Raw genomic sequence first — 27,474 nt, 5'->3', positions numbered from 1 at the left:
TTAATGTTCTGAAATAGTTATCACTACTCAGGGAAATGACATAGCTAAGATGAAAAAACTGTTTTCTCTACATACTCAAACAAATAATAGATGAAAACGTCCCAAGCCTGTGGAAAGAACTAAAGCCTCAAGTTCAAGAAGCAAACAGAACTCCAAGTTTTCTTAGCCCCAACAAACCTACTCCAAGGCATATCATAATGAAATTGACACAAACCAACAGCAAAGAAAAAATTCTCAAGGCAGCCAGGGAAAAGAAGAATACAACATATAAAGGAAGGCCCATTAGATTATCATCAGATTTCTCAGCAGAAACTCTACAAGCTAGAAGAGAGTGGACCCCAATATTTAAAGTCCTGAAAGAGAGGAACTTTCAGCCATGAATACTATACCCATCAAAGCTATCCTTCAAATATGAAGGAGAAATAAAAACATTCACAGATACAGAAAAGATGAGGGAATTTATCATCAGAAAACCTCCACTCCAGGAATTACTAAAGGGGGTTCTCCAATCAGATAAAAAGAACAACAACAAAAAAAAAAAAACAGAGCCACAAGTAAAAGCTCCAAGAAGAACACAATAAAACCAAATTTAAACTGTGACAACAACAAAAAGAAAGGGGGGGAGAAGATGGAGATTAATAGTAGCAAAGGACGATGGAGTGCAAAAGTACTCACAAAATAGTTTGCTACAATGAACAGGGTAGGGACCCTTTTCATCACTCGAAGGTAACCACCATTGAAAAAACCACCACAGAAGCACATGAGATAAAAAACATAGCAACAGAGGAAAGATGTATGGAATACAACCAAATAAAAACAAAAGATAGAAAAACGAAAGAGAAGGATCAAACAAGACACAAAACTAACAGAAAGCAAGATATAAAATGGCAATAGGGAACTCACAAGTGTCAATAATTACACTAAATGTAAACAGATTAAACTCACCAATAAAAAGGCACAGAGTAGCAGAATGGATTAAAAAAGAAAATCCAACTGTATGCTGCCTACAGGAAACTCATCTAAGTAACAAGGATAAAAACAAATTCAAAGTGAAAGTCTGGAAAACAATACTCCAAGCAAATAACATCCAAAAAAAAAGCAGGTGTAGCAATACTCATATCAGATAATGCTGACTACAAGACAGGAAAAGTACTCAGAGACAAAAATGGCCATTTCATAATGGCTAAGGGGACACTGAATCAAGAAGACATAATAATTCTTAATATATATGCACCAAACCAAGGAGCACCAAAATATATAAGACAGCTACTTATTGATCTTAAAACAAATACTGACAAAAATACAATCATACTTGGAGACCTCAACACACCGCTGACAGCTCTAGATCGGTCATCCAAACAGAGAATCAACAAAGACATAGTGGCCTTAAACAAAACACTAGAGCACCTGGATATGATAGACATCTACAGGACATTTCATCCCAAAGTGACTGAGTATACATTTTTCTCCAATGTACATGGATCATTCTCAAGAATTGACCATATGTTGGGCCACAAAAACAACATCAGCAAATTCAGAAAAATCAAAGTTGTACCAAGCATATTTTCTGATCATAAAGCCTTGAAACTAGAATTCAACTGCAAAAAAGAGGAAAAAAATCCCACAAAAATGTGGGAACTAAAACAACATACTTTTAAAAAATGAATGGATCAAAGAAGAAATAAATGCAGAGATCAAAAGATATATACAGACTAATGAAAATGACAATATGACATATCAGAATCTATGGGATGCAGCAAAAGCAGTGATAAGAGGGAAGTTCATATCACTTCAGGCATATATGAACAAACAAGAGAGAGCCCAAGTGAAACACTTAACTTCCCACCTTAAGGAACTAGAAAAAGAAGAACAAAGAAAACCCAAAACCAGCCAAAGAAAGGAGATAATAAAAATCAGAGCAGAAATAAATGAATTAGAGAACAGAAAAACTATAGAAAAAATTAATAGAACAACGCGCTGGTTCTTTGAAAAGATCAACAAAATTGACAAACCCTTGGCAAGACTTACCAAGGAAAAAAGAGAAAGAACTCATATAAACATAATCCAAAATGAAAGAGGAGAAATCACAACGGACACCGTAGATATACAAAGAATTATTGTAGAATACTATGAAAAACTTTATGCCACTAAATTCAACAACCTAGAAGAAATGGATAAATTCCTAGAACAATACAACCTTCCTAGACTGAGTCAAGAAGAAGCAGAAAGCCTAAACAGACCTATTAGTAGAGAAGAAATAGAAAAAACCATTAAAAACCTCCCCCAAAATAAAAGTCCAGGCCCTGACGGCTATACCAGCGAATTTTATCAAACATTCAAAGAAGACTTGGTTCCTATTCTACTCAAAGTCTTCCAAAAAATTGAAGAAGAAGCAATACTTCCAAACACATTTTATGAGGCCAACATAACCCTTATACCAAAACCAGACAAGGATGGCACAAAAAAAGAAAACTACAGACCAATATCTCTAATGAATACAGATGCTAAAATACTAAACAAAATACTAGCAAATCAAATACAACAACATATTAAAAAATAATACATCATGATCAAGTAGGATTCATCCCAGAATCTCAAGGATGGTTCAACATATGTAAAACGGTTAACGTAATATACCATATCAACAAAACAAAGAACAAAAACCACATGATCTTATCCATAGACGCAGAAAAAGCTTTTGATAAAATACAACACAATTTTATGTTTAAGACTCTCAACAAAATGGGTATAGAAGGAAAATATCTCAACATGATAAAGCCCATATATGATAAACCATCAGCTAACATCATATTAAATGGCACTAAACTGAAGGCTTTCCCCCTTAAATCAGGAACAAGACAGGGTTGTCCACTCTCTCCACTCTTATTTAATGTGGTACTAGAGGTTCTAGCCAGAGCAATCAGACAAGAGAAAGAAATAAAAGGCATCCATATCAGAAAAGAAGAAGAAAGGTATCACTTTTTGCAGATGATATGATCCTTTACATCGAAAACCCCAAAGAATCCACAGAAAGACTACTAGAAACAATAAGCCAATACAGTAAGGTCGCAGGATACAAAATTAACATACAGAAGTCAATAGCCTTTCTATATGCCAACAATGAAACAATTGAGAACGAACTCAAAAGAATAATCCCCTTCACGATTGCAACAACAAAAAAAAAATACTTAGGAATAAACATACCAAAGAATGTAAAGGACTTATATAATGAAAAGTATAAACCATTGTTAAGGGAAATCGAAAAAGATATAATGAGATGAAAGAATATACCTTGTTCTTGGCTAGGAAGAATAAATATAATCAAGATGGCTATATTACCCAAAGCAATATACAAATTTAATGCAATTCCCATCAAACTTCCAATGACATTTTTTAAAGAAATAGAGCAAAACATCATCAGATTTATATGGAACTATAAAAAACCCCGAATAGCCAAAGCAATCCTAAAGAATAAGAATGAAGCTGGGGGCATTACAATACCTGACTTCAAACTCTATTATAGGGCCACGACAATCAAAACAGCATGGTATTGGCAGAAAAATAGACACTCAGACCAATGGAACAGAATAGAAAGTCCAGAAATAAAACCACATATATATAGTCAAATAATTTTTGATAAAGGGGCCAACAACACACAATGGAGAAAAGAAAGCCTCTTCAATAAATGGTGCTGGGAAAACTGGAAAGCCACATGCAAAAGAATAAAACTGGACTACAGTTTGTCCCCCTGTACAAAAATGTATCAAAGATCTAAACATAAGACCTGAAACAATTAAGTACATAGAAGAAGACATAGGTACTCAACTCATGGACCTGGGTTTTAAAGAGCATTTTATGAATTTGACTCCAATGGCAAGAGAAGTGAAGGCAAAAATTAATGAATGGGACTACATCAGACTAAGAAGTTTTTGCACAGCAGGAGAAACTGATAACAAAATAAACAGAAAGCCAACTAAATGGGAAATGATATTTTCAAACAACAGCTCAGATAAGGGCCTAATATCTAAAATATACAAAGAACTCATAAAACTCAACAACAAACAAACAAACAATCCAATAAAAAAATGGGAAGAGGATATGAACAGACACTTCTCCCAGGAAGAAATACAAATGGCCAACTGATATATGAAAAGATGATCATCTTTAGCTATTAGAGAAATGCAAATCAAAACTGCAATGAGATACCACCTCACACCTGTTCGATTAGCTATTATTAGCAAGACAGGTAATAGCAAATGTTGGAGAGGCTGTGGAGAAAAAGGAACCCTCGTACACTGTTTGTGGGAATGTAAAGTAGTACAACCATTATGGAAGAAAGTATGATGGTTCCTCAAAAAACTGAAAATAGAACTACCTTATGACCCAGCAATCCCTCTACTGGGTATATACCCCCAAAACTCAGAAACATTGATACGTAAAGACACATGTTTATTGCAGCATTGTTCACAGTGGCCAGGACATGGAAACTACCAGAAAGCCCATCAACAGATGACTGGATAAAGAAGATGTGGCACATATACACTATGGAATACTACTCAGCCATAAGAAATGATGACATCAGAATATTTACAGCAAAATGGTGGGATCTTGATAACATGATGCGAAGCGAAATAAGTAAAACAGAAAAAACCAGGAACTGCATTATTCCATAAGTAGGTGGGACATAAAAGTGAAACTAAGAGACATTGATAAGAGTGTGGTGGTTACGGGGGGGGGGGAATGGGAGAGGGAAAGGGGGAGGGGGGGACACAAAGAAAATAAGATAGAAGGTGACAGAGGACAATCTGACTTTGGGTGATGGGTATGCAACATAATTGAATGACAAGATAACCTGGACTTGTTATCTTTGAATATATGTATCCTGATTTATTGATGTCACCCCATTAAAAAATAAAATTATTATATATATATAAAAAAAAGTACTGTTCTCTCTTTAACAAGTATTTGTGATACATATTTCCAAGGTTCAGAAAAGGGAAAAGTTATAAATAAATCTGAGTAGCAACAAAATGATACTGCCTTTTTATTGTAGAGGAGTGGTTGGGCCAAAAATTTTGGGAAAAAGGAATAGGCATTGCTTATTTTCATTTTAAAAAATGCCACTGTTTTATCATGTGTTTAAATATAGTGTGTCCGTAAAGTCATAGTGCACTTTTGACTGGTCATAGGAAAGCAACAAAAGATGATAGAAATGTGAAATCCACACCAAATAAAAGGAAAACCCTTCCAGTTTCTGTAGAATGATGTGGCAGCATGTGCGCATGTGCAGATGATGACGTAACACCGTGTATACAGCGGATCAGCCCATAGCCATGCCAGTCCAGATGTGGATGGTACAGAGGAAAGTTCAGTGTGTTTGTGGCTTGCTAAATTCGAATCCGTGACCAAAGTGCAACATGAATATCGGTGCATTTATAACGAAGTGCCATCACATAGGAATAACATTACTCGGTGGGATAAGCAGTTGAAGGAAACAGGCAGTTTGGTGGAGAAAACCCGTTCTGGTAGGCCATCAGTCAGTGACGAATCTGTAGAGGCTCTACGGGATAGCTTCCTAAGGAGCCCTAAAAAATCTGTGCATGAGCCCACATCAAACTGCACTGAATAGGTATGAAACTGGGAGAGTTTTCCTTTTATTTGGTGCAGATTTCACATTTCTATCATCTTTTGTTGCTTTCCTCTGACCAGTCAAAAGTGCACCATGACTTTATGGACACACTGTATATGAATTGAATTTAATGTTAAGTATCTTACCTGCATATAGAGACCTTTCTTAAACAAGCTATTTAATGGAGTTTCAGAAATACTTTTGGAGAGTAAAACTTTGTTTTTAGAAGTTATTCTGAATAACTGTTGAGTCATTTCTTTTCTTTCTTTCTTTCTTTCTTTCTTTCTTTCTTTCTTTCTTTCTTTCTTTCTTTCTTTCTTTCTTTCTTCCTTTTTTATGTGAAAGGAAGGGAGATAGTGAGGTAGACTCCTACATGCACCCTGACAAGGATTCACCTGGCAATCCCATCTGGGGATGGTGCTTGAGTACTGAGCTATATTTAGTGTCTAAAGCTAATGAGCTCCACTGGAGTTATCCTTAACACCCCAGGCCATGCTAGAACCAATTGAGCCACTGGCTGCAGGAGGGGAAAAGGAAAAGAAAGGGGAGAGGAAGGTGGAGGGGAGAAGCAGATGGTTGTTTTACCTGTGTGTTCTGACTGGGACTCAAACCCAGGACATTCATATGCTGGGCTGATGCTCTATCCACTGAGCCACTGGCCAGGGCTCATGTAGGCATTTCTTAATTTAAAAAGATAAATTATGGCTTTATTACTCACAATACAACTTAATTATTTGATTTTTCAGTAAGTTTTAAAAAATGGAGGCTCCAGATACATTTAATCAGGTGATGATTTAAATGGTCTGAATTATTTTTCTTAAATCTTTCAAATCCATTGGATAACTTGGTGTTATTTGTCCAATGGACCACTGGATGGTGTTGGAGACCGACAGACAGGTTGCAATTTTCTCCCACAAATGGAAGCAGGAGTTGAGGTAGAGCTCAAGTCAGGAAATAGCAGCTGTCAATGCGATATAATTGATTGAGAACACAGCGAAAAGTCCACATACCTCACCACCTGCTATGAGTCTTTTCTCTGAAGTCACAGCTTGTGCACACAATAAGATGGCATTACAGTGAGCAAAAGCAATCTGTTACTGTGATTGATTTTCCAAAAGATCTTGTGAGATGAGCATGCAGACATTCCCCCATTTTATAGCTGAGCAAATCAAGATACAGAGAGGTTCTGTGGAAGTCCTATCTGGGGAAAGCCTGGATGATTTTTACAAAGTAGAGACTCAAAAAATTTCCAGATCTCCAGGGAATTTTTTTTAACCTACCTGCCCCCTCCTTCCAATACATCAAAGAAAGAAGACATGGAAATAAAGGAGCAGGCCACCCCTGAAGTCACTAGATGCAGTGCCTTTGTTATAGATGACAGAACCCTAGCTATAAAAGCATGATCTGAAGATAATGGTAAGGAGAGAAGTAACAGAATAAATAAAATTAAACAAAAAAACTATCAAGAGAGAGACCTACATAGCAACCCTGTACCCAGGTTTAAACTATACCTTAAGCCTTCAGATAAAAGGCACTGACATAGCTTTGTAATGAATTTGTTATAAATTACAAGGGCTTATGCCTGCTGTGTACCTGCTTCTCTCTTTCATGTCTGAATTGTCCCAAAATGTGGGAGTCTGAGGTTTTAATTTTTTTCACAAGAAAGCAAACTGGATCCTTTAAATAATTTAGAAGACTGTCTAGAGATAGTGAATACTTAATTTCAAAAATTAATTTAAATAGCAGTTTGCACATTTTTGTTTTCTGTTTATAAGGATCTGCTATAATTGACAGCTTCCAATTCGTGTAAACACGGTGAGAGATGGGGAAGCATCACTCTGACATTGTATTGTCACAGACAAGGTGTCTGCTCTGCAACTGATGTTATCCTGTCTGGAAAACTTGTTGCTAAATATATATATTTATAATCTATATATATAATTTATAATATATATATAATCTTTACTCCATTTGTACGAACGTGTGATCCCTCCAAATTCACTTTGAAAACAGAATTTTTTTAACATTAATTGATGGTGCAGGAAAATACCGATATGGTCTTGTGGTTACAGAAGTCCTTCATGCCTCTGGGCTTATGACCCTGAAAGGAGATCTTTATTAAACGTTTCCCTTTTCCTTTCCTTTTAGCATCAGACAAAGATCTTTAAAGGCATCACAAATCTTTCCCCCTGTACTGTGTGAAGAAATGTAGAAACCTGTTTTGGTTTGGAGCAAGAGAGATTAGCAGCTTGGCCTGGGGCTCTAGGTGAGGTAGTAAGCTGTCTACGGTATTTTCAAAGTAGAGGGCTTGGAACCTGGGTCCCATCTTTCCACCCACTCTTCCCCTCAGGCAGCAAGTTCTTTGCACAGCATGCCCTGATGCATGTGCTGTGCACCACCATTGCAGTCTTCCCTGTTGCTAAGGTGTTGCTAGGGTGAGGGTAGTGATGTGGGAAGAATCACAATGGCTCTGGACACTCAGCAGTCAGGGATGGGGAGACTGATGTCTTCTCCTCAGTCGCACAGAAAGCAGAAGAGCCCAGGTTCACTGTGAGGTCATTTTATTTGGGAGAGCAACCTCAGGAAGCAGGAGTGAGGGACGAGGGGAGTGGCCTGTTGAACTGAGAAGGAGCTACTGGAGACTTGGACATGTGGTATCGCATTAGCCCATAAACAGCAACTGAGTGCTCAGCCCCAGAGGCTGTTCTCTGAGAGCCAGAATCAGTGCACTCAGGAAAGTCATCTTGGAGCTAGAGAGGAGGCATTTGTTCACTAGTTTCTGTCTCCCACTGGCCAGGCCGCTGGTGGGCACACAGCATGGCCTGTGCATATGGGAGAGAGCATCAGAGAGAGGAGACACATGAAGGGAATGCATTTTCTCACCTAACCCCAGTTTTCTTTTGCCTGATCAGGTGTTTCACTTTTGTCCCCAGAAACTTCTGGGTTGTTTCTGCATGGCAGAGGAGAGGTTCCTGCTGACCTAGACCCGAATCTTTTTGTGGGAATTGATTCTTCTAGTTTCTTTTTGCTCATTTTTAAATTTTCTATTGAGTTGTCTGTCTTTTTTTTTATTGATATTTTTTATGGAGTTCTTTACATATTTTGGATGAAGTCTTTTTAGTTACTCATGTTACAGATATTTTTTCCCTACTCTGTGGCTTTCCCTGGCTTAATGACATAGAATTTCTTTTTTAGGAATTCAATTTCTTAATTTAAATGTAGTTGAAATGATCAGTTTTCCTTTATGATTTTTGCATTTGTATGTGGATTAAAAATATTTCTGTACCTTGAGTTCATAGAGATATTCTTCTGACCCTGGCTGGATAGCTTGGTTGGTTAGAGCTATCCAGCTGGAAGTGCAAGAGGTTCCCAGTTTGATCCCTGGCCAGGGCAGATACAGGAACAGATTGATGTTTCTAATCTCTTTCTCTCTCTTCCTCTCTCTAAAACCAATAAAAATAAAGATTAAAAATATATTTAAAAAAGATATTCTTCTGTATCAGTGCATGAAAGCCTTCTCCATTTAGATCTAGTTGATAAAGGGTTTGATGTTTGTGTGTGTGTATAAAACAGATAGACATGATGAGAGCAAATGGTGTTTGGTGAGTGGGAATCAGGAGCACTTGATAGGTCAGGAGGCATGTGCTCCATCTAGGAAGAACGTGATGGTGTCTTGGACTTAAGTGGCAAAGGTGGCAACCAAGAGAAATGAGTGGATTCAGTGGATATTTAAGAAGTAAATGAATGTGACATGGTGATAAATTAAATAGGGAGTGGGGGAAGAGTTAAGGGCTACCCCTAATGACTTTTTTTTCTGTTGCTATCAACTCATGTCTTTACCCTTCTCTCTGTTATTTCTCTATTTCATGCTTCTCTGTTCAGTTTCTGCTCTTCCTTGCCTCCCTGATTCAGCTTTCCCTCTGGGTACCCTTTGGCTTGTACTGCTGCAGATGGCTAACTCTGCACACAGAATTCTAGAAAATTTCCCAAGAGATTCTGATTGACCAAAGTATTCACTGTTATTCCAGTTGGGGGATTGAAACAGCCAGGCCTCTTGCCTGGTGTGGGTCTCTCACATGTAGGCTGGATGGGTGGCCCCTTCCTTATTTCCTGGGGTGCTGAGATGGAATCACAGAGTTGAGAGTAGGGTCACACAACACCAGTGAATATTTGGAGTTGTTCTTTCTGTGGGGGCTTTGAAAAACAGCTCCTCTCAGAAGGGGACGGTGAGTAGCTGGCGCTGGGTATATCCTATGAATGCAGAAGAGCATTAGAAAGAGAAGACACACTAAGAGAATGAACTTCTTTCTTACCGAACTCCATTTTTCTTTAATGTCTAAATTATGAGCTTGCTCTGTAAAGCACGTACTTACAATAGAAACTCCTCATGTTTCTAAAACAATTGTGGGTAGCAAATATAATATTTGAAGCTATTCTCCAACACAAGAGAGTTTCATTTATTAATAGCATACCAGTCAGAGCTTTGACGCTGAAATATTTTATTCATGCATAAACCATAAATTTGAATTGACAGTCCTATTAATGATGGAATGCAGTTATGTATGTATATGGCAAAAAGAACCAAGTGTATGTTTTTGAACCTCATTATATGCAAGACTGATTAAAAACAGTAGTAACAGAGAATGGAACAGACCTTGATGTCATGTTCAGTAAAACTTGTCAGAGATGAGGTCTCAGAAAACACCTTAGTGAAATACGAGGGGAAGGTGTGGAGTTGCAAGGGGTTTCATTTAAACATAATAAATTATTTCATGTATTAATATTTTTATTGATTTATTTTTACTCCAGTAAGTTCTTTTTTTTATAAATAAAATTTTATTTTAGTGGGGTGATATCAATAAATCAGGGTACATATATTCAAAGAAAACATTTCCAGGTTATCTTGTCATTTAGTTCTGTTGCATACCCATCACCCAAAGAGAGATCGTCCTCCGCAACCCTCTATCCAGTTTTCTTTGTACCCCTCCCCCTCCCCCTCTCCCTCCTTCCCTCCCCCCACCCCCCGTAACCACCACACTCCTGTCCATGTCTCTTAGTCTCGCTTTTATGTTCCACCAATGTATGGAATCTTGCAGTTCATGTTTTTTTCTGATTTGCTTATTTCACTCCGCATTATGTTATCAAGATTCCACCATTCTGCTGTAAGTGATCCGATGTCATCATTTCTTCTAGCTGAATAGTAAACCATGGTGTATATGTGCCCCATCTTCTTTATCCAGTCTTCTATTTTTTTTACAGTGATTAAAAGCCTTTAAGCAAACTCTTGGCCAATACAGCAAGAATCTATAAAAGAGTAGTGTCCTTAAAATGTTCACCAAGTCCAAGTTGGCCCCATCACCATGCCAAATCCCTGAAAAATGCAACCCAACCACAGTTCAGTCTGTTAGGAGCTGTCACAGGGACCAGGAGTCCAGGAAAAGTCCACGTCCAGGAAAAGTTCTCATGGCACTGGAATTGTTGTTACCATTCTATACTTTGCAGCTCATGTCCAAGTCCCAATGACCACTGCTTCTAGCTGGTAATGATTCAGGTAGACGGGAAAAGCCATTTGCAGCATGCATGGATATGGAGCTTCTGTTCTCCTCTGCCTGGAGAGATGAGACCAGTTTGCTTTCCCCTGGAGCTCTGTGACTGTGGCATGGTAAAGAGAACCTTGGGATACACTAAGCTGGGTGGCAAAGGTAGATTCATAATAGAAGTTGGCAAAAGGGGGAGAGAGAGCTCTAAATTAGGAGTAGGTCCCAGCCTGAAATACGAGTGGGGCATTGAGGTAGGAGGGATAAAGGAAACACTATATATTAAGCAAAGCAGCATAAAATAGGACTATCAACACCCACAACAGAGATCTTTGAGGGAAGAAGAAAAAACCTGATTATTCAGGCAAAACATAGTTAAGTGGCCCTTGTGCAAATGAGATCAGTTTACCTGCTTCTTGGAAGAAATACCCTAGGCTAATCCACAGTGTCGTAGATGGGGCCGATGGCCCTGGGCACCTTCAGCCTTCAGTGGCAAACCCCAGCTTTCTTGGCAAGGTTAGGTCATAGGTGGCTGGAGCAGGGCTGGAAGAGACTGAACCCTCCCTTAGAGGAGTGAGGGGGAAGCCTACCTTCCAGTGTCCCTGTTTCCTCACAGCAGAGGCATGTAAGCCTGGCAGGCTTTAGCTCAATGACCTTCCTTTCCACTATTGAAGCAGGACCCAGATGGCATCCTATGAGACCCCTTTGGGGCATTGGAGCCTTTAAGGGTGTATCCTAAAAGCTGGTAGTTCCCCTGATCTCTATTGGGCTTTTTCTGCCTCTAGGTATCTTAAAAGCCATGCTCAGAAGATCTTGCTGAGGGGTTTGAGGATCCCCATCTGCCTATATAAATCTTTTCCATATATCTGGAGCTATTTGGAAAAAGACAAAACAGTGTTATTAGCTGGATCTAATAAAGAAGGTAGTAGTTTGCAGGCAAAAAAGATTTGGTGTCTCCTGTTCATCAGCATTAAAAAGAAATGTAAAAAAAAATTTTTTTAAGTAAAAAGCATGATATGGTAGACCCGTAGGAGTTCCAGGATATGACTACCCCCTTTAAAATTTTTTTTTAAATTGACCTTAAAATGTTTGCTGAGTACACTTTAATAATATCTTAACTTTAAAGATTGTAAGCATGACAAAATACAGTAAATGCTTTTGCTCCATATGCAAGAGCATTTTCAGTTTAGCCAGTTTAGGAAATCCAATAATAGAACAATGCATACAGACCATGAGCTATATCATGCTTAGCAGCCTCTCCTGTTCTGACAGAGGTTACTATAGATCCAAAATATGTATCCACTGTAATGTGGACATACGACTGTTTGCCAAATGAAGGTATATGAGTAGCATCCATCTGCCAAAGTTGTCCTGGTAGGGGTCCTTCAGGGTTAACTCCAAATGAAGGGGCAGTATAGGACCCCTTGGACAGGATTTCCCAATCTGTCGTGCTGCTTCCCGAGAAAGTTGAAACAGTTTATACCGGGCTGCAGCGTTCTGGTGATGAATAGTATGAGACTGACTTGCTCAGTCTGTCATGGCTGCTCCATATAATTTTCTGTTGGGTAGCTTGATCAACAAGGGCATTCCTAGGTCCTGGCCGGTTGGCTCAGTGGTAGAGCATTGGCCTGGTGTGCAGGAGTCCCGGGTTCGATTCCCGGCCAGAGCACACAGGAGAAGCGCCCATCTAATCATCCACCCCTTCCCCCTCCCCCAGCCAAGGCTCCACCGGAGCAAAGCCACCCCGGGCACTAAGGATGGCCCCATGGCCTCTGTCTCAGTCACCAGAATGGCTCTGGTTGCAACAGAGCAACAACCCAGATGAGCAGAGCATTCCCCCCTGGTAGGCATGCCAGGTGGATCCTGGTCAGGTGTATGTGGGAGTCTGTCTGACTGCCTCCCCATTTCCATCTTCAGAAAAATACAAAAAAAAATAAATAAAAGAAAAAATACAACAACAACAAAAGAGAGAGAGAGAGAGAGAGAGAGAGAGAGAGAGAGAAAAAAGGGCATTCCCTTGTGTTAAAGCTCCAGGGAGCATGAAGTGAGCTTGAATATGTCCTATAAAACATGGAGCTCTTTGTTGACATATAAGTCTTTGAAGAAGGAGGAACTGCTGAAATAGTTCATCCGCATTTGTCCCTAAGAAAGCAGTCTTTATAGTGGAAACACCATAAGTAAATATTTACTGTCTGTCTATAGATTAAAGGGGGAATATGGCAAATGCTGAAAAGCCATGATCTTTGTGCCCCTCCCCCCCCCAACCCCCTCCCTCACCTCCCCCCACCCTGTAACCCCAACACTGTTGTCCATGTCTCTGAGTCTCATCTTTATGTCCCACCTATGTATGAAATCATATAGTTCTTAGTTTTTTTTTTTTTTTTTTTTTTTTTTTTTTTTTTTTTTTTTATGGGTAATTCTTTTTTTTTTTTTTTTTTTTTTTTTTTTTTAAATAAATTTTTATTAATGGTAATGGGATGACATTAATAAATCAGGGTACATATATTCAAAGAAAACATGTCTAGGTTATTTTGTCATTAAATTATGTTGCATACCCCTCGCCCAAAGTCAGATTGTCCTTCGCCACCCTCTATCTAGTTCTCTGTGCCCCTCCCCCTCCCCCTAACTCTCCCCCTGCCCTCCCTCCCCCCATCCCTGGTAACCACCACACTCTTGTCCATGTCTCTTAGTCTCATTTTTATGTTCCACCAATGTATGGAATCATGTAGTTCTTGTTTTTTTCTGATTTACTTATTTCACTCCTTATAATGTTATCAAGATCCCACCATTTTGCTGTAAATGATCTGATGTCATCGTTTCTTATGGCTGAGTAGTATTCCATAGTGTATATGTGCCACATCTTCTTTATCCAGTCTTCTATTGAAGGGCTTTTTGGTTGTTTCCATGTCTTGGCCACTGTGAACAGTGCTGCAATGAACATGGGGCTACATGTGTCTTCACGTATCAATGTTTCTGAGTTTTGGGGGTATATACCCAGTAGAGGGATTGCTGGGTCATAAGGTAGTTCTATTTGCAGTTTTTTGAGGAACCACCATACTTTCCTCCATAATGGTTGTACTACCTTACAGTCCCACCAACAGTGAATGAGGGTTCCTTTTTCTCCACAGCCTCTCCAACATTTGCTATTACCCGTCTTGTTGATCATAGCTAATCTAACAGGTGTGAGGTGGTATCTCATTGTAGTTTTGATTTGCATTTCCCTAATAACTAATGAAGCTGAGCATTTTTTCATATATCTGTTGGCCATTTGTATCTCTTCCTGGGAGAAGTGTCTATTCATGTCTTCTTCCCATTTTTTTATTGGATTGTTTGTTTGTTTGTTGTTGAGTTTTATGAGTTCTTTGTAAATTTTGGAAATTAGGCCCTTATCGGAGCTGTTGTTTGAAAATATCATTTCCCATTTAGTTGGCTGTCTGTTTATTTTTATATCAGTTTCTCTTGCTGAGCAAAAACTTTTTATTCTGATGTAGTCCCATTCATTTATCTTTGCCTTCACTTCTCTTGCCATTGGAGTCAAGTTCATAAAATGTTCTTTAAAACCTAGGTCCATGAGTTTAGTACCTATGTCTTCTTCTATGTACTTTATTGTTTCAGGTCTTATATTTAGGTCTTTGATCCATTTTGAATTAATTTTAGTACACGGGGACAGGCTGTAGTCGAGTTTCATTCTTTTGCATGTGGCTTTCCAGTTTTCCCAACACCATTTGTTGAAGAGGCTTTCTTTTCTCCATTGTGTGTTGTTGGCCCCTTTATCAAAGATTATTTGACCATATATATGTGGTTTTATTTCTGGGCTTTCTATTCTGTTCCATTGGTCTGAGTGTCTATTTTTCTGCCAATACCATGCTGTTTTGATTATTGTGGCCCTATAATATAGTTTAAAGTCAGGTATTGTAATGCCCCCAGCTTCATTCTTTTTCCTTAGGATTGTTTTGGCTATTCGGGGTTTTTTATAGTTCCATATAAATCTGATGATTTTTTGTTCCATTTCTTTAAAAAATCTCATAGGAATTTTGATGGGAATTGCATTAAATTTGTATATTGCTTTGGGTAATATGGCCATTTTGATTATATTTATTCTTCCTATCCAAGAGCAAGGAATATTTTTCCATCTCATTGTATCTTTTTCGATTTCCCTTAACAATGCTTTGTAATTTTCATTATATAGGTCCTTTACATTCTTTGTTATGTTTATTCCTAGGTATTTTATTTTTTTTGTTGCAATCGTGAAGGGGATTATTTTTTTGAGTTCGTTTTCTAATATTTCATTGTTGGCATAGAGAAAGGCTATGGACTTCTGTATGTTAATTTTGTATCCTGCGACCTTACTGTATTGGTTTATTGTTTCTAATAATCTTTTTGTGGAGTCCTTCGGGTTTTCGATGTATAGGATCATATCATCAGCAAAAAGTGATACCTTTACTTCTTCTTTTCCAATATGGATGCCTTTTATTTCTTTGTCTTGTCTGATTGCTCTGGCCAGAACTTCTAGCACCACGTTAAATAAGAGTGGAGAGAGTGGACAACCCTGTCTTGTTCCTGATTTAAGGGGGAAAGCCTTCAGTTTAGTGCCATTTAATATGATGTTAGCTGATGGTTTATCATATATGGCCTTTATCATGTTGAGATATTTTCCTTCTATACCCATTTTGTTGAGAGTCTTAAACATAAAATTGTGTTGTATTTTATCAAAAGCCTTTTCTGCATCTATTGATAAGATCATGTGGTTTTTGTTCTTTGTTTTGTTGATATGGTGTATTACGTTAACCGTTTTGCGTATGTTGAACCATCCTTGAGATTCTGGGATGAATCCCACTTGATCATGATGTATTATTTTTTTAATATGTTGTTGTATTCGGTTTGCCAGTATTTTGTTTAGAATTTTAGCATCTGTATTCATTAGAGATATTGGTCTGTAGTTTTCTTTCTTTGTGCCATCCTTGCCAGGTTTTGGTATGAGGGTTATGTTGGCCTCATAAAATGTGTTCGGAAGTATTGCTTCTTCTTCAATTTTTTGGAAGACTTTGAGTAGAATAGGAACCAAGTCTTCTTTGAATGTTTGATAGAATTCACTAGTATAACCGTCTGGGCCTGGACTTTTATTTTTGGGGAGGTTTTTAATAGTTTTTTCTATTTCCTCCCTGCTGATTGGTCTGTTTAGGCTTTCTGCTTCTTCATGACTCAGTCTAGGAAGGTTGTATTGTTCTAGGAATTTATCCATTTCTTCTAGATTGTTGTATTTGGTGGCATATAATTTTTCATAGTATTCTACAATAATTCTTTGTATATCTATGATGTCTGTGGTGATCTCTCCTCTTTCATTTTGGATTTTATTTATTTGAGTCCTGTGCCTTTTTTCCTTGGTGAGTCTTGCCAAGGGTTTGTCAATTTTGTTGACCTTTTCAAAGAACCAGCTCCTTGTTTTATTGATTTTTTCTATAGTTTTTCTGTTCTCTATTTCATTTATTTCTGCTCTGATTTTTATTATCTCCTTTCTTCGGCTGGTTTTGGGTTGTCTTTGTTCTTCTTTTTCTAGTTCCTTAAGGTGTGAAGTTAAGTGGTTTACTTCGGCTCTCTCTTGTTTGTTCATATAGGCCTGAAGTGATATGAACTTTCCTCTTATTACTGCTTTTGCCGCATCCCAGAGATTCTGATATGTCGTATTTTCATTTTCATTTGTCTGTATGTATCTTTTGATCTCTGCGCTTATTTCTTCTTTGACCCATTCATTTTTTAGAAGTATGTTGTTTAGTTTCCACATTTTTGTGGGTTTTTCCCCCTCTTTTTTGCCGTTGAATTCTAGTTTCAAGGCTTTATGATCAGAAAATATGCTTGGTACAATTTCAATTTTTCTAAATTTGCTGATACTGTCTTTGTGGCCCAACATATGGTCAATTCTTGAGAATGTTCCATGTACACTAGAGAAAAATGTATACTCTGTCGCTTTGGGATGAAGTGTCCTGTAGATGTCTATCATATCCAGGTGTTCTAGTATTTCGTTCAAGGCCACTATATCTTTATTGATTCTCTGTTTGGATGACCGATCTAGAGCCGTCAGCGGAGTATTGAGGTCTCCAAGTATGATTGTATTTTTGTTAGTTTTTGTTTTAAGGTCAATAAGTAGCTGTCTTATATATTTTGGTGCTCCTTGGTTTGGTGCATATATATTAAGGATTGTTATGTCTTCTTGATTCAGTGTCCCCTTAATCATTATGAAGTGACCATTTTTGTCTCTGAGTACTTTTTCTGTCTTGTAGTCAGCATTATCAGATATGAGTATTGCTACACCTGCTTTTTTTTGGGTGTTGTTTGCTTGGAGTATTGTTTTCCAGCCTTTCACTTTGATTTTGTTTTTATCCTTGTTGCTTAGATGTGTTTCTTGTAGGCAGCATATAGTTGGATTTTGTTTTTTAATCCATTCTGCTACTCTGTGTCTTTTTATTGGTAAATTTAATCCATTTACATTTAGTGTAATTATTGACACTTGTGGGTTCCCTACTACCATTTTATAAATTGCTTTCTGTTAGTTTTGTATCTAGTTTGATTCTTCTCTTTTGTTTTTCTATCATTTGTTTCTGTTTGTTTGTGTTCCATACTTCTTTCCTCTGTTGCTACCTTTTTTAAGTCATGTGTTTTTGTGGTGGTTTTTTCAAGGGTGGTTACCATTAAGTAATGAAAAGGGTACCTACCATATTCATTGTAGTACCCTATCTTATAAGTATTTCTGCACTTCATCGTCCTTTGCTACTGTTAATCTCCATTCTCTCCCCCCCTTTTTTTTTTTTCCTTTGTTGTCACAGTTTAAGTTTGGTTTTATTGTGTTCTTGGTGGAGCTGTTACTTGTGGTGTTGTTTTCTTTTGTTCTTTGAATCTGGTTGGAAAACCCCCTTTAGTATTTCCTGGAGTGGGGGCTTTCTCGTGATAAATTCTCTCATCTTTTCTGTATTTGTGAATGTTTTTATATCTCCTTCATACTTGAAGGATAGCTTTGATGGGTATAGTATTCTTGGCTGAAAGTTCCTCTCTTTCAGGGCCTTAAATATTGGGGTCCACTCTCTTCTAGCTTGTAGAGTTTCTGCTGAGAAATCTGATGATAATCTAATAGGCCTTCCTTTATATGTTGTACTCTTCTTTTCCCTGGCTGCCTTGAGAATTTTTTCTTTGTCACTGGTTTGTGTCATCTTTATTATGATGTGCCTTGGAGTGGGTTTGTTGGGGTTAAGAAAACTCGGTGTTCTGTTTGCTTCTTGAACTTGAGGCTTTAGTTCTTTCCACAGGCTTGGGAAGTTCTCGTCTATTATTTGTTTGAGTATATTCTCCATTCCATTTTCTTTCTCTTCTCCCTCTGATATACCTATTATTCTTATGTTATTCTTTCTGATGGAGTCAGATAATTCCTGTAGGGCTTTCTCGTTTTTTATTATTTTTGAGTCTCTTTCTTCTTCTCTCTGTTGTGCCTCAAGTTGTTTGTCTTCTATTTCACTAATCCTATCTTCAATCTGGGTTGTTCTGCTAGCTAAGCTTGTTACCTCGTTTTTCAGCTCGTGAATTGAGTTTTTCATTTCTGTTTGATTTGTTTTTATAGTTTCAATTTCCTTGGTAATATATTCTTTGTGTTCATTGAGTTGTTTTCTGATCTCCCTATATTGCCTTTCCGTGTTTTCTTGTATATCTCTGAGTATTTTTAAGATTTCTATTTTAAATTCTCTGTCATTTAGCTCCAAGGCTTCCAATATGTTAAGTCTTTTCTCCATAGATTTTTCCACATCTATTTGTGTTACCTCTCTTTCTTTTGTATCCATAATATTCGATTTCCTCTTTCTTATTGGCATCTGCGGGTGGTCTTGTTGATAGCACACCGGCGCACTTTCTCGCAGCTTGAATGAACGTCCCTGCGTTTGCTTCCTCCACACCCTCGTCTCTCAGATTTGAGTGATAACAGTCCTTTTGCTTTCAGTTTGCTCCGAAGATAAATTTTCCTGTTTCTAGTTGATAAATTTGTTGTGATTTTGGGGAGATCTGTCGGACGCGCTGCTCACGGCGCCATTTCCGTGACGTCACTCTCTTAGTTTTTTTTGATTTACTTCTTTCGCTCAGTATAATGTTATCAAGGCCCATCCATGTTGTTGTAAAAGATCCTATGTCATCATTTTTTATGGCTGAGTAGTATTCCATAGTATATATATACCAAAGCTTTTTAATCCACTCTGATGGACACTTGGACTGTTTCCAGATCTTTGCTATTGTGAACAATGCTGCCATAAACATGGGGGTGCATTTCTTTTTTTCAAACAGTGCTATGGTGTTCTTGGGGTATATTCCTAACAGTGGGATAGCTGGGTCAAAAGGCAGTTCAATTTTTAATTTCTTGAGGAATCTCCATACTGTTTTCTACAGTGGCTGCACCATTCTGCATTTCCACCAGCAGTGCAGGAGGGTTCCCTTTTCTCCACATCCTCTCCAGCACTTATTCTGTGTTGTTTTATTGATGAGTGCCATTCTGACTGGTGTGAGGTGATATCTCATTGTGGTTTTAATTTGCATTTCTCTAATGATTAGTGATGTTGAACATTTTTTCATATGCCTATTGGCCATCTGTATGTCCTCTTTGGAGAAGTGTCTATTCATTTCTTTTGCCCATTTTTGGATTGGATTGTTTGTCTTCCTGGTATTAAGTTTTACAAGTTCTTTATAAATTTTGGTTATTAACCCCTTATCAGATGCAATGTCAAATATATTCTCCCATTGTGTAGTTTGTCTTTTTATTCTGTTCTTATTGTCTTTAGCTGTGCAGAATCTTTTTAGTTTGATAAAGTCCCATTTGTTTATCCTGTCTTTTATTTCACTTGCCTGTGGAGATAAATCAGCAAATATATTGCTGCGAGAGATGTCAGAAAGCTTACTGCCTATGTTTTCTTCTAAGATGCTTATGGTTTCACAGCTTACATTTAAGTCTTTTATCCATTTTGAGTTTAATTTTGTGAGTGGTGTAAGTTGGTGGTCTAGTTTCATTTTTTTGCAGGTAGCTGTCCAATTTTCCCAACACCATTTGTTGAAGAGGCTATCTTTACTCCATTGTATTTCCTTGCCTCCTTTGTCAAATATCAGTTGTCCATAGAGCTGTGGGTTTATTTCTGGGTTATCTGTTCTGTTCCATTGATCTATGTGCCTGTTCTTATGCCAGTACCATTCTGTTTTGAGTACAATGGCCTTATAATATAACTTAATATCCGGAAGTGTGATCCCTCCTGCTTTATTCTTCCTTTTCAAGATTGCTGAGACTATTCGTATTCTCTTTTGGTTCCATATAAATTTTTGGAATATGTGTTCTATATCTTTGAAGTAAGTCATTGGTATTTTAATCGGTATTGCATTGAATTTATAAATTGCTTTGGGTAATATAGACATTTTAATGATGTTTATTCTTCCTAACCATGAGCACGGTATATGCCTCCACTTATTCGTATCTTCCCTGATTTCTCTTATCAATGTTTTATAATTTTCTGAGTACAAGTCTTTAATCTCCTTGGTTAGATTTATTCCTAGGTACTTTATTTTTTTGGTTGCAATGGTAAAGGGGATTGATTCCTTGATTTCTCTTTCTGACAGTTCATTATTAGTGTATAAAAATGCCTCTGATTTCTGAGTATTGATTTTATATCCTGCAACCTTGCTGAATTCATTTATCAGGTCTAGTAGTTTTTTGACTGAGACTTTAGGGTTTTCTATATACAATATCATATCATCTGCAAATAATGATAGTTTTACTTCTTCTTTTCCAATTTGGATGCCTTTTATTTCTTTTCTTGTCTGATTGCTGTAGCTAGGACTTCCAGAACTATGTTGAATAAGAGTAGTGAAAGGGGGCACCCCTGCCTTGTTCCTGATCTTAAGGGGATTGCTTTTAATTTTTTCCCATTGAGTATGATGTTGGCTGTGGGTTTGTCATAAATGGCCTTTATCATGTTGAGGTATGTTCCTTGTATTCCCACTTTGCTGAGAGTTTTGATCATGAATGGGTGCTGGATTTTATCAAATGCTTTTTCTGCATCTATTGAAATTATCATGTGGTTTTTCTCCTTTCTTTTGTTTATATGATGAATCACATTGATTGATTTGTGAATATTGGACCAGCCTTGCCTCCCAAGAATAAATCCCACTTGATCATGGTGTATGATTTTTTTCATTTTTGCTGGATTCGGTTTGCTAATATTTTGTTGAGGATTTTTGCATCTAAGTTCATCAGGGATATTGGCCTATAATTTTCTTTCTTTGTGTTGTCTTTGCCTGGTTTTGGAATCAGAATTATGCTCGCCTCATAAAAGGAGCTTGGAAGTCTTTCTTCCTCTTGAATTTTTTGAAATAGCTTGAGAAGGATAGGAGTTAGTTCTTCTTTGAATAGTTGGTAGAATTCCCTTGTGAAGCCATCAGGCCCACGACTTTTCTTTGTTGAGAGTTTTATGATAGCTGTTTTAGTCTCATTTGTTGTAATTGGTCTGTTTAGGTTTTCTGATTCTTCCAGATTGATTTTTGGAAAATTATATGATTCAAGGAATTTGTCCATTTCATCTAGGTTGTCTAGTTTTTTGGCGTACAGTTCTTCATAGTATTTTCTTACAATCCTTTGTATTTCTGTTGTGTCAGTTGTTATTTCTCCACTCTCTTTCTAATTTTATTTATTTGAGTTCTCTCTCTCTTTTTCTTGGTGAGTCTCGTTAAAGGTTCATCGATCTTGTTTACCTTTTCAAAGAACCAGCTCCTGGTTTCATTGATCCTCTGTATTGTTTCTTTAACCTCTATGTCATTTATTTCTGCTCTGATCTTTATTATTTCCTTCCCTCTACTAGCTCTGGGTTTTACTTGCTGTTCTTTTTCTAGTTCTTTTAGATGCAGGGTTAAGTTGTTTATTTGAGCTTTTTCTAGCTTCTTGAGGTATGCCTATAATGCTATAAACTTCCCTCTCAGGACTGCGTTTGCTGTGTTCCATAAATTTTGAGTTGATGTATGCTCATTATCATTTGTTTCTAGGAATTTTTTAATTTCTTCTTTGATCTCAATGTTAACCCATTCGTTATTTAATAACATGCTATTTAGTTTCCAAGTGTTTAAATGTTTTTAAATTTTTCTATTGTTGTTGATTTCTAGTTTAATGCATTGTGATCAGAGAAAGTGCTCGATATGATTTCAATCTTCTTAAATTTGCTGAGACCGCTTTTCTGCCCTAACATGTGGTCTATTCTAGAGAATGTATCATGAGTGCTTGAAAAGAATGTATATTCTGCTGTTTTAGGGTGAAGGGTTCTGAAGATATCTATTAAATCGAGTTGATCTAATATGTCCTTTAAGTCTGCCGTTTCTTTGTTAATTTTCTTTCTTGAGGATCTATCTAATGATGTTAATGGGGTATTGAAATCCCCTACTATTATAGTATTACTGTTGACCTCGCCCTTTAAGTCTATCAAAGTCTGCTTTATATATTTAGGTGCTCCTATATTAGGTGTGTAGATATTTATAATGGTTATATCTTTCTTTTGGATTACTCCCTTTATCATTATGTAGTGACCTTCTTTATCTCTAACTATGGTCTTTGTTTTAAAGTCCATTTTTTCTGATATAAGTATTGCTACCCCAGCTTTTTTTTCATTTCCATTTGCGTGAAATATTTTTTTTCTTCCTTTTATCTTCAGTCTGTGTGCATCTTTTGATTTAAGGTGTGTCTCTTGTAGAAAGCATATGTATGGGTCCTGTTTTCTCATCCATGCAGCTACCCTATGTCTCTTGATTGGATCATTTAATCCATTAACATTTAAGGTTATTACTGATATGTAATTGTTTATTGCCATTTTTTTCCTTAAGACTGTATTCCTCTTTTGCTATATTCTTTTTTTCCTTTGATCTGTTTGCAACAGGTCCCTTAGCATTTCTTGCAGCCTTGGTTTGGTTGCAGTGAATTCCTTGAGTTTTTCTTATCTGTAAAGCTTTTTATTTCTCCTTCAATTTTAAATGATAGCCTTGCTGGATAAAGTAGTCTTGGTTGTAGGTTCTTGTTCTGCATTACTTTGAATATTTCTTGCCATTCCCTTCTGGCCTCAAGTGTTTCTGTTGACAAGTCAGAAGTCATCCTTATGGGGGCTTCTTTGTAGGTGATAGTCTTTTTTTCTCTAGCAGCTTTTAATATTTTCTCTTTATCATTTAGCTTTGGTATTTTAATTATGATGTGTCTTGGTGTTGATTTCTTTGGGTTTCTCCTTAATGGAGTTCTCTGTGCTTCCTGAACATGTGAAATGTTTTCCTGCCTTAATTGGGGGAAGTTTTCCACTATGATATGTTTGAACAAAGTCTCTATCCCTTGTTCTTTTTCTTCTTCTTCAGGAACCCCTATGATGTAGATGTTGTTTCTCTTCATGTTGTCAGAGAGCTCTCTTAGAGTTTCCTCAGACTTTTTGAGTTTTTTTTCTTTTTTCTGCTCTGCTTCCGTGCCTTTATTTATCGTGTCCTCTAACTCACTGATTTGATTCTCTGTTTCATCCATCCTGCTTTTAATTCCTTCCATTGTATTCTTTATTTCAGATATTGTATTTGTCATTTCTGACTGATTCTTTTTTTATTATTTTAATGTCCTTTTTTTATATTTGTTATCTCTTTATTTTGGTTTTCGTAATGGCCATCTATGGTTGTTCTAATATCTTTGAGCACCCTACAATTGTTATTTTAAACTTTGCATCTGGTAATTTGGTTATATCTGATTCACTTAGTTCCTTTTCTGGGGATTTCTCTTGGTTTATTTGTTTTGTATTTCTCTGCCTCCGCATTTTCTCTTCACTGGAGTGGCTGTGATCATGCGCTCGGGTGCACAAGCGTTGGTGGCCTTGGCCTTTGCCCCACCTCCATGTGTGACGTTATGCTCGGTCCTGAGGGCACTGGCGAGCACCTTTGCTCAGCTGCGGGTCTCTGCCTGTTTCCGGCCTTTCACCCTGCCCTTGCAGGAGGAGCCCACTTGAGGAACAGCTGCTAGCCTTGGCTCTATCACCGGGCAGAACTGCATGCCCAAGCTCAGCTCAGTAGCAGAACTCCACCTCTTCTGGGCTTTTGGCTCCACCCCTGCGGGTGGAGCTGGCTACCAAGTCAGACCACAAGCCTGGGTTGCACAGGCGGGACAAGGCTGTGCTCCTGTGCTTTTGCTCAGGGGCTGGTCTCCATCCTTTTCGGGGTTCCCGCCCTTCTCCCACAGGCTGGATTACAGGCTGCCGGCAGCTGAGCTTGACTGCTTTTGCATGCCCCCTTCTCCCCAGCCGGGCAAGATTGAGCTCAAACCTGAGCCCAGTGGTGACCAGCTGGCTTCTGCCCCTGCCAGGAGAACTGTGCTTTTGTCTCCCACTGCCGCCTGCCCTCCGGCGAGCCCTCAGCTGCGTGGGTTGGGGCGTTGCAGCTCGGACCCTAAGACTCACTAGTGTAGACCCAAAAGCTCCTTCCTTCTATGCGACTCTGCTCTGAGTGCTTCGGGGGAGCTTGTTTGGCTGCTCTCCTGCTTCCCTTTGCTGGTATTGCTGTTTCCGGGGGAAATATTCACTTCAGCTTTGGGGAGTGACTCATCCCAGGGGTTAGGGTGGCTATCTCCCAAAATGTTTCTCCCTGTGCCTCCTAGATTACACTCTCTTCCTGTTACTCTGGTCCTCTCCTCTCTCCCCATCCCTATGAGCCCCGGGTGAGTGGTTGTGAGAGAGATGTTCTGCGCGGTCCCTTTAAGAAGGATCCTGGGTCTGAGAAATCAGACTCTTTCTCACAAACAGTATTCTGACTTGTTTCCAGCTAAATACTGTCCTTACACCTCTTCTGGGCTCTGGGGCTGCAGGCTGGGGCTTTGTTCCTGGGGCTCAGGACCCTTCCCCCTCTGCTAAACTCACTTCTTGCCACGTGAGTCTCTCCCTGCTCCCGTTCGCTCTGGGGAGCTGGGCAGCCCTCTCTGAATTTCCGCTTTTCCTACCAGTCTCGGTGTGGCTTCTTCAGTGTTCCTTAGTTGAAGAGTCCTCTTAGTTTAGTCCAAAGTTGATTTTTCCAGATGATAGTTCTTAAAATTAGTTTGTAATCCACTTTGGTTCTGGGAGGTAGATGTTGGTACGTCCACCTCTACGCCAGTAAGTTCTGACATAAATATGGTGATCTATAATGTTTTGACCATAAAATTCAACATTATTTTTAAAGCTGACTTTGGTAAATAAAAGCTCATTGTTAGTGCTGATATATATGGTGCATTACACTGTTGAAAAATTAACCTCTGCTGTCCTCCTAATGGAGATAAATAAGAGAAATGCATTTTAACAGCTGCTGATCTTTTGTGTGTGGTTTGATTTATGGCTGAAGCCCAGTTTGCAACTGGTCTGAACCCTGCTATGAAGTAAACAGTCAATGCGTAGTCAACTTTCCAGAAAAGACCCTGCCAAGAACAAAAGCTAATTAGCAAACATCTTTGTCTTTTAGAGGAACAGAAGGCCTGTGAAATTCTCCTGGACAGATACTGTGGAGCCCATAGCTTGTGTCTTTAATGAATGGTGAGAGCGACAATGAGTAGAAGTGAAATAGAGACCCCAAAACACAGAGGACATATGGGGACAATGTCAGTATGGGTGATCACAGAGAAGAGACTCAGTCTGGAATGCCAGAACCAGGGGCACACCCCAGTGCTCTGTGCAAGCCAGCCACAATAGAGACATGGCCTTCACTGAAATGATTCTATGACATGAAAAGCAAGCCAAGGAGAGTTTAATTTAGCAGCATAGGAGAGAATGCTAATAAGAAACATAGGAGAGAATGCTAATAAGAATGACTTCTTCTTCCACTAAGTTTCAGAACAGAATAGCTTTGCTGAAAATAACAAAATACTGAGAATTTTAGAGCAAAAGGGCCCCTGGTGATAAGATGGGTTGATTACTTGATAGGTGAGGAAAATGTTAAACCTCAGGAGGTTAAGTGAGGTTTGTCCAAGGTCACACAGCTGGTCAGTGGCTGAGCTGAATCTGGAGTCCAGATCTCCTGGTTTCCTGACTCTGCTCTTTTTTATCAATTAGGAGCCATGACTGATAATCCATTTTCATGGATCTGGTTTCCAATCCACCTGTGCACAGAAGCTGATCTCGTCAAGATTCCCAGTGGCCTCCATGGTGCTAAATTCTCAGAAACTTTGACTCAAGTTAAACCTCTAATCATGATATATCAGAGTAGAGCATTTCTTGAATCAGTCAGTCAGTCAATTCTTTTGCTTTCTTCATTACTTAGGACTTCATGGCTGGTGGGAAATCCATTCCACAGGTGGCCATGCTACATGACTATTATTTATTTATTTATTTATTTATTTATTTATTTATTTATTTATTTATAGAGAGACAGGAAGAGAAGAAGAGGAGATAAATGAGCAGCACCAACTTGTAGTTGCTTCACTTCAGCTTTTTTTTTTTTTTTTTTTTTTTTTTTACTGACTGCTCTTCATATATGCCTAGGCATGGGGACTATAGCCAAGCCAGTGGCCCCTTGTTCATGGCAGTAATCTTGGGTTCAACCAGCAAACTTGGGGTCATGTTGATTATCCTGTACTCAAATTAATGAACCTGTGCTCAAGCTGGCAAGCCCACGCTCAAGCTGGTGATCTCACACTCAATCTAGCAAGCCCACTCTCAAGCTGGCAATGCTGGGGTTTTGAACTGGGGTTCTCAACATCCCAGACCACTCAATCCACTATGCCACCATCAGTCAGGCACTAAACAGTAATTTATTGACTCATAATTATTGTCTCAATGAGGCTGGCTTTAGGTATAGTCTGATGCAGGAGCTCAGGTAATACTATTAACACTGCTTTCTCTCTATATATTCTTGGATCAACTTCCTCCAAATTGGCTCCATTCTCATGCATACTCTCCCCTCATAGTAGAGAAGCTACAATAAACTGTACATTTTAATTTAATTATGTGAAATCCAGCAGGAAATATTATGCCTCAACCAGGAAGTCCTGGGATTAGCATTGATTGGTTCTACTGTCTTGTCCTAAACTCTGTTTATCACTGAACCAGTCACTGTGACAGAGCAGATGGAATGCATTGATTAGCCTAGGCCTTCATTAAATTGTATACCCTAGGACCTAAGGAGAATTAACTTCACCCAAATTCCTTGCTATTAAAGTGAGGAGAGAACAAAATCCCTTCAGGAAGACCCTAAGCAGATCAGAGAAAGACAAATACAGTATGATTTCACTTATATGTAGAATCTAATGAACACAATAAACTAATAAATAAAATA

At 38.3% G+C, this 27,474-nt stretch overlaps 1 protein-coding gene across 1 annotated transcript in view; it reads left to right on the top strand.

Annotated features, from left to right (window-relative positions):
• MFSD1 (major facilitator superfamily domain containing 1) overlaps nt 1–26,507 on the top strand; it is an 86,857-nt gene extending 60,350 nt beyond the window's left edge. Inside the window, exons 17-18 of the mRNA XM_066369845.1 lie at nt 25,666–25,736; nt 26,253–26,507. Coding sequence (XP_066225942.1) covers nt 25,666–25,730 — 65 coding nt within the window. The 3' untranslated portion in view covers nt 25,731–25,736; nt 26,253–26,507. The remainder of the gene's footprint in view (nt 1–25,665; nt 25,737–26,252) is intronic.
• Nucleotides 26,508–27,474: the final 967 nt, after the last annotated feature.

The sequence above is a fragment of the Saccopteryx leptura genome, chromosome 2 (assembly GCF_036850995.1).
Source record: "Saccopteryx leptura isolate mSacLep1 chromosome 2, mSacLep1_pri_phased_curated, whole genome shotgun sequence".
NCBI lineage: Eukaryota > Metazoa > Chordata > Mammalia > Chiroptera > Emballonuridae > Saccopteryx > Saccopteryx leptura.
This window is presented reverse-complemented; position numbering and strand designations above follow the sequence as displayed.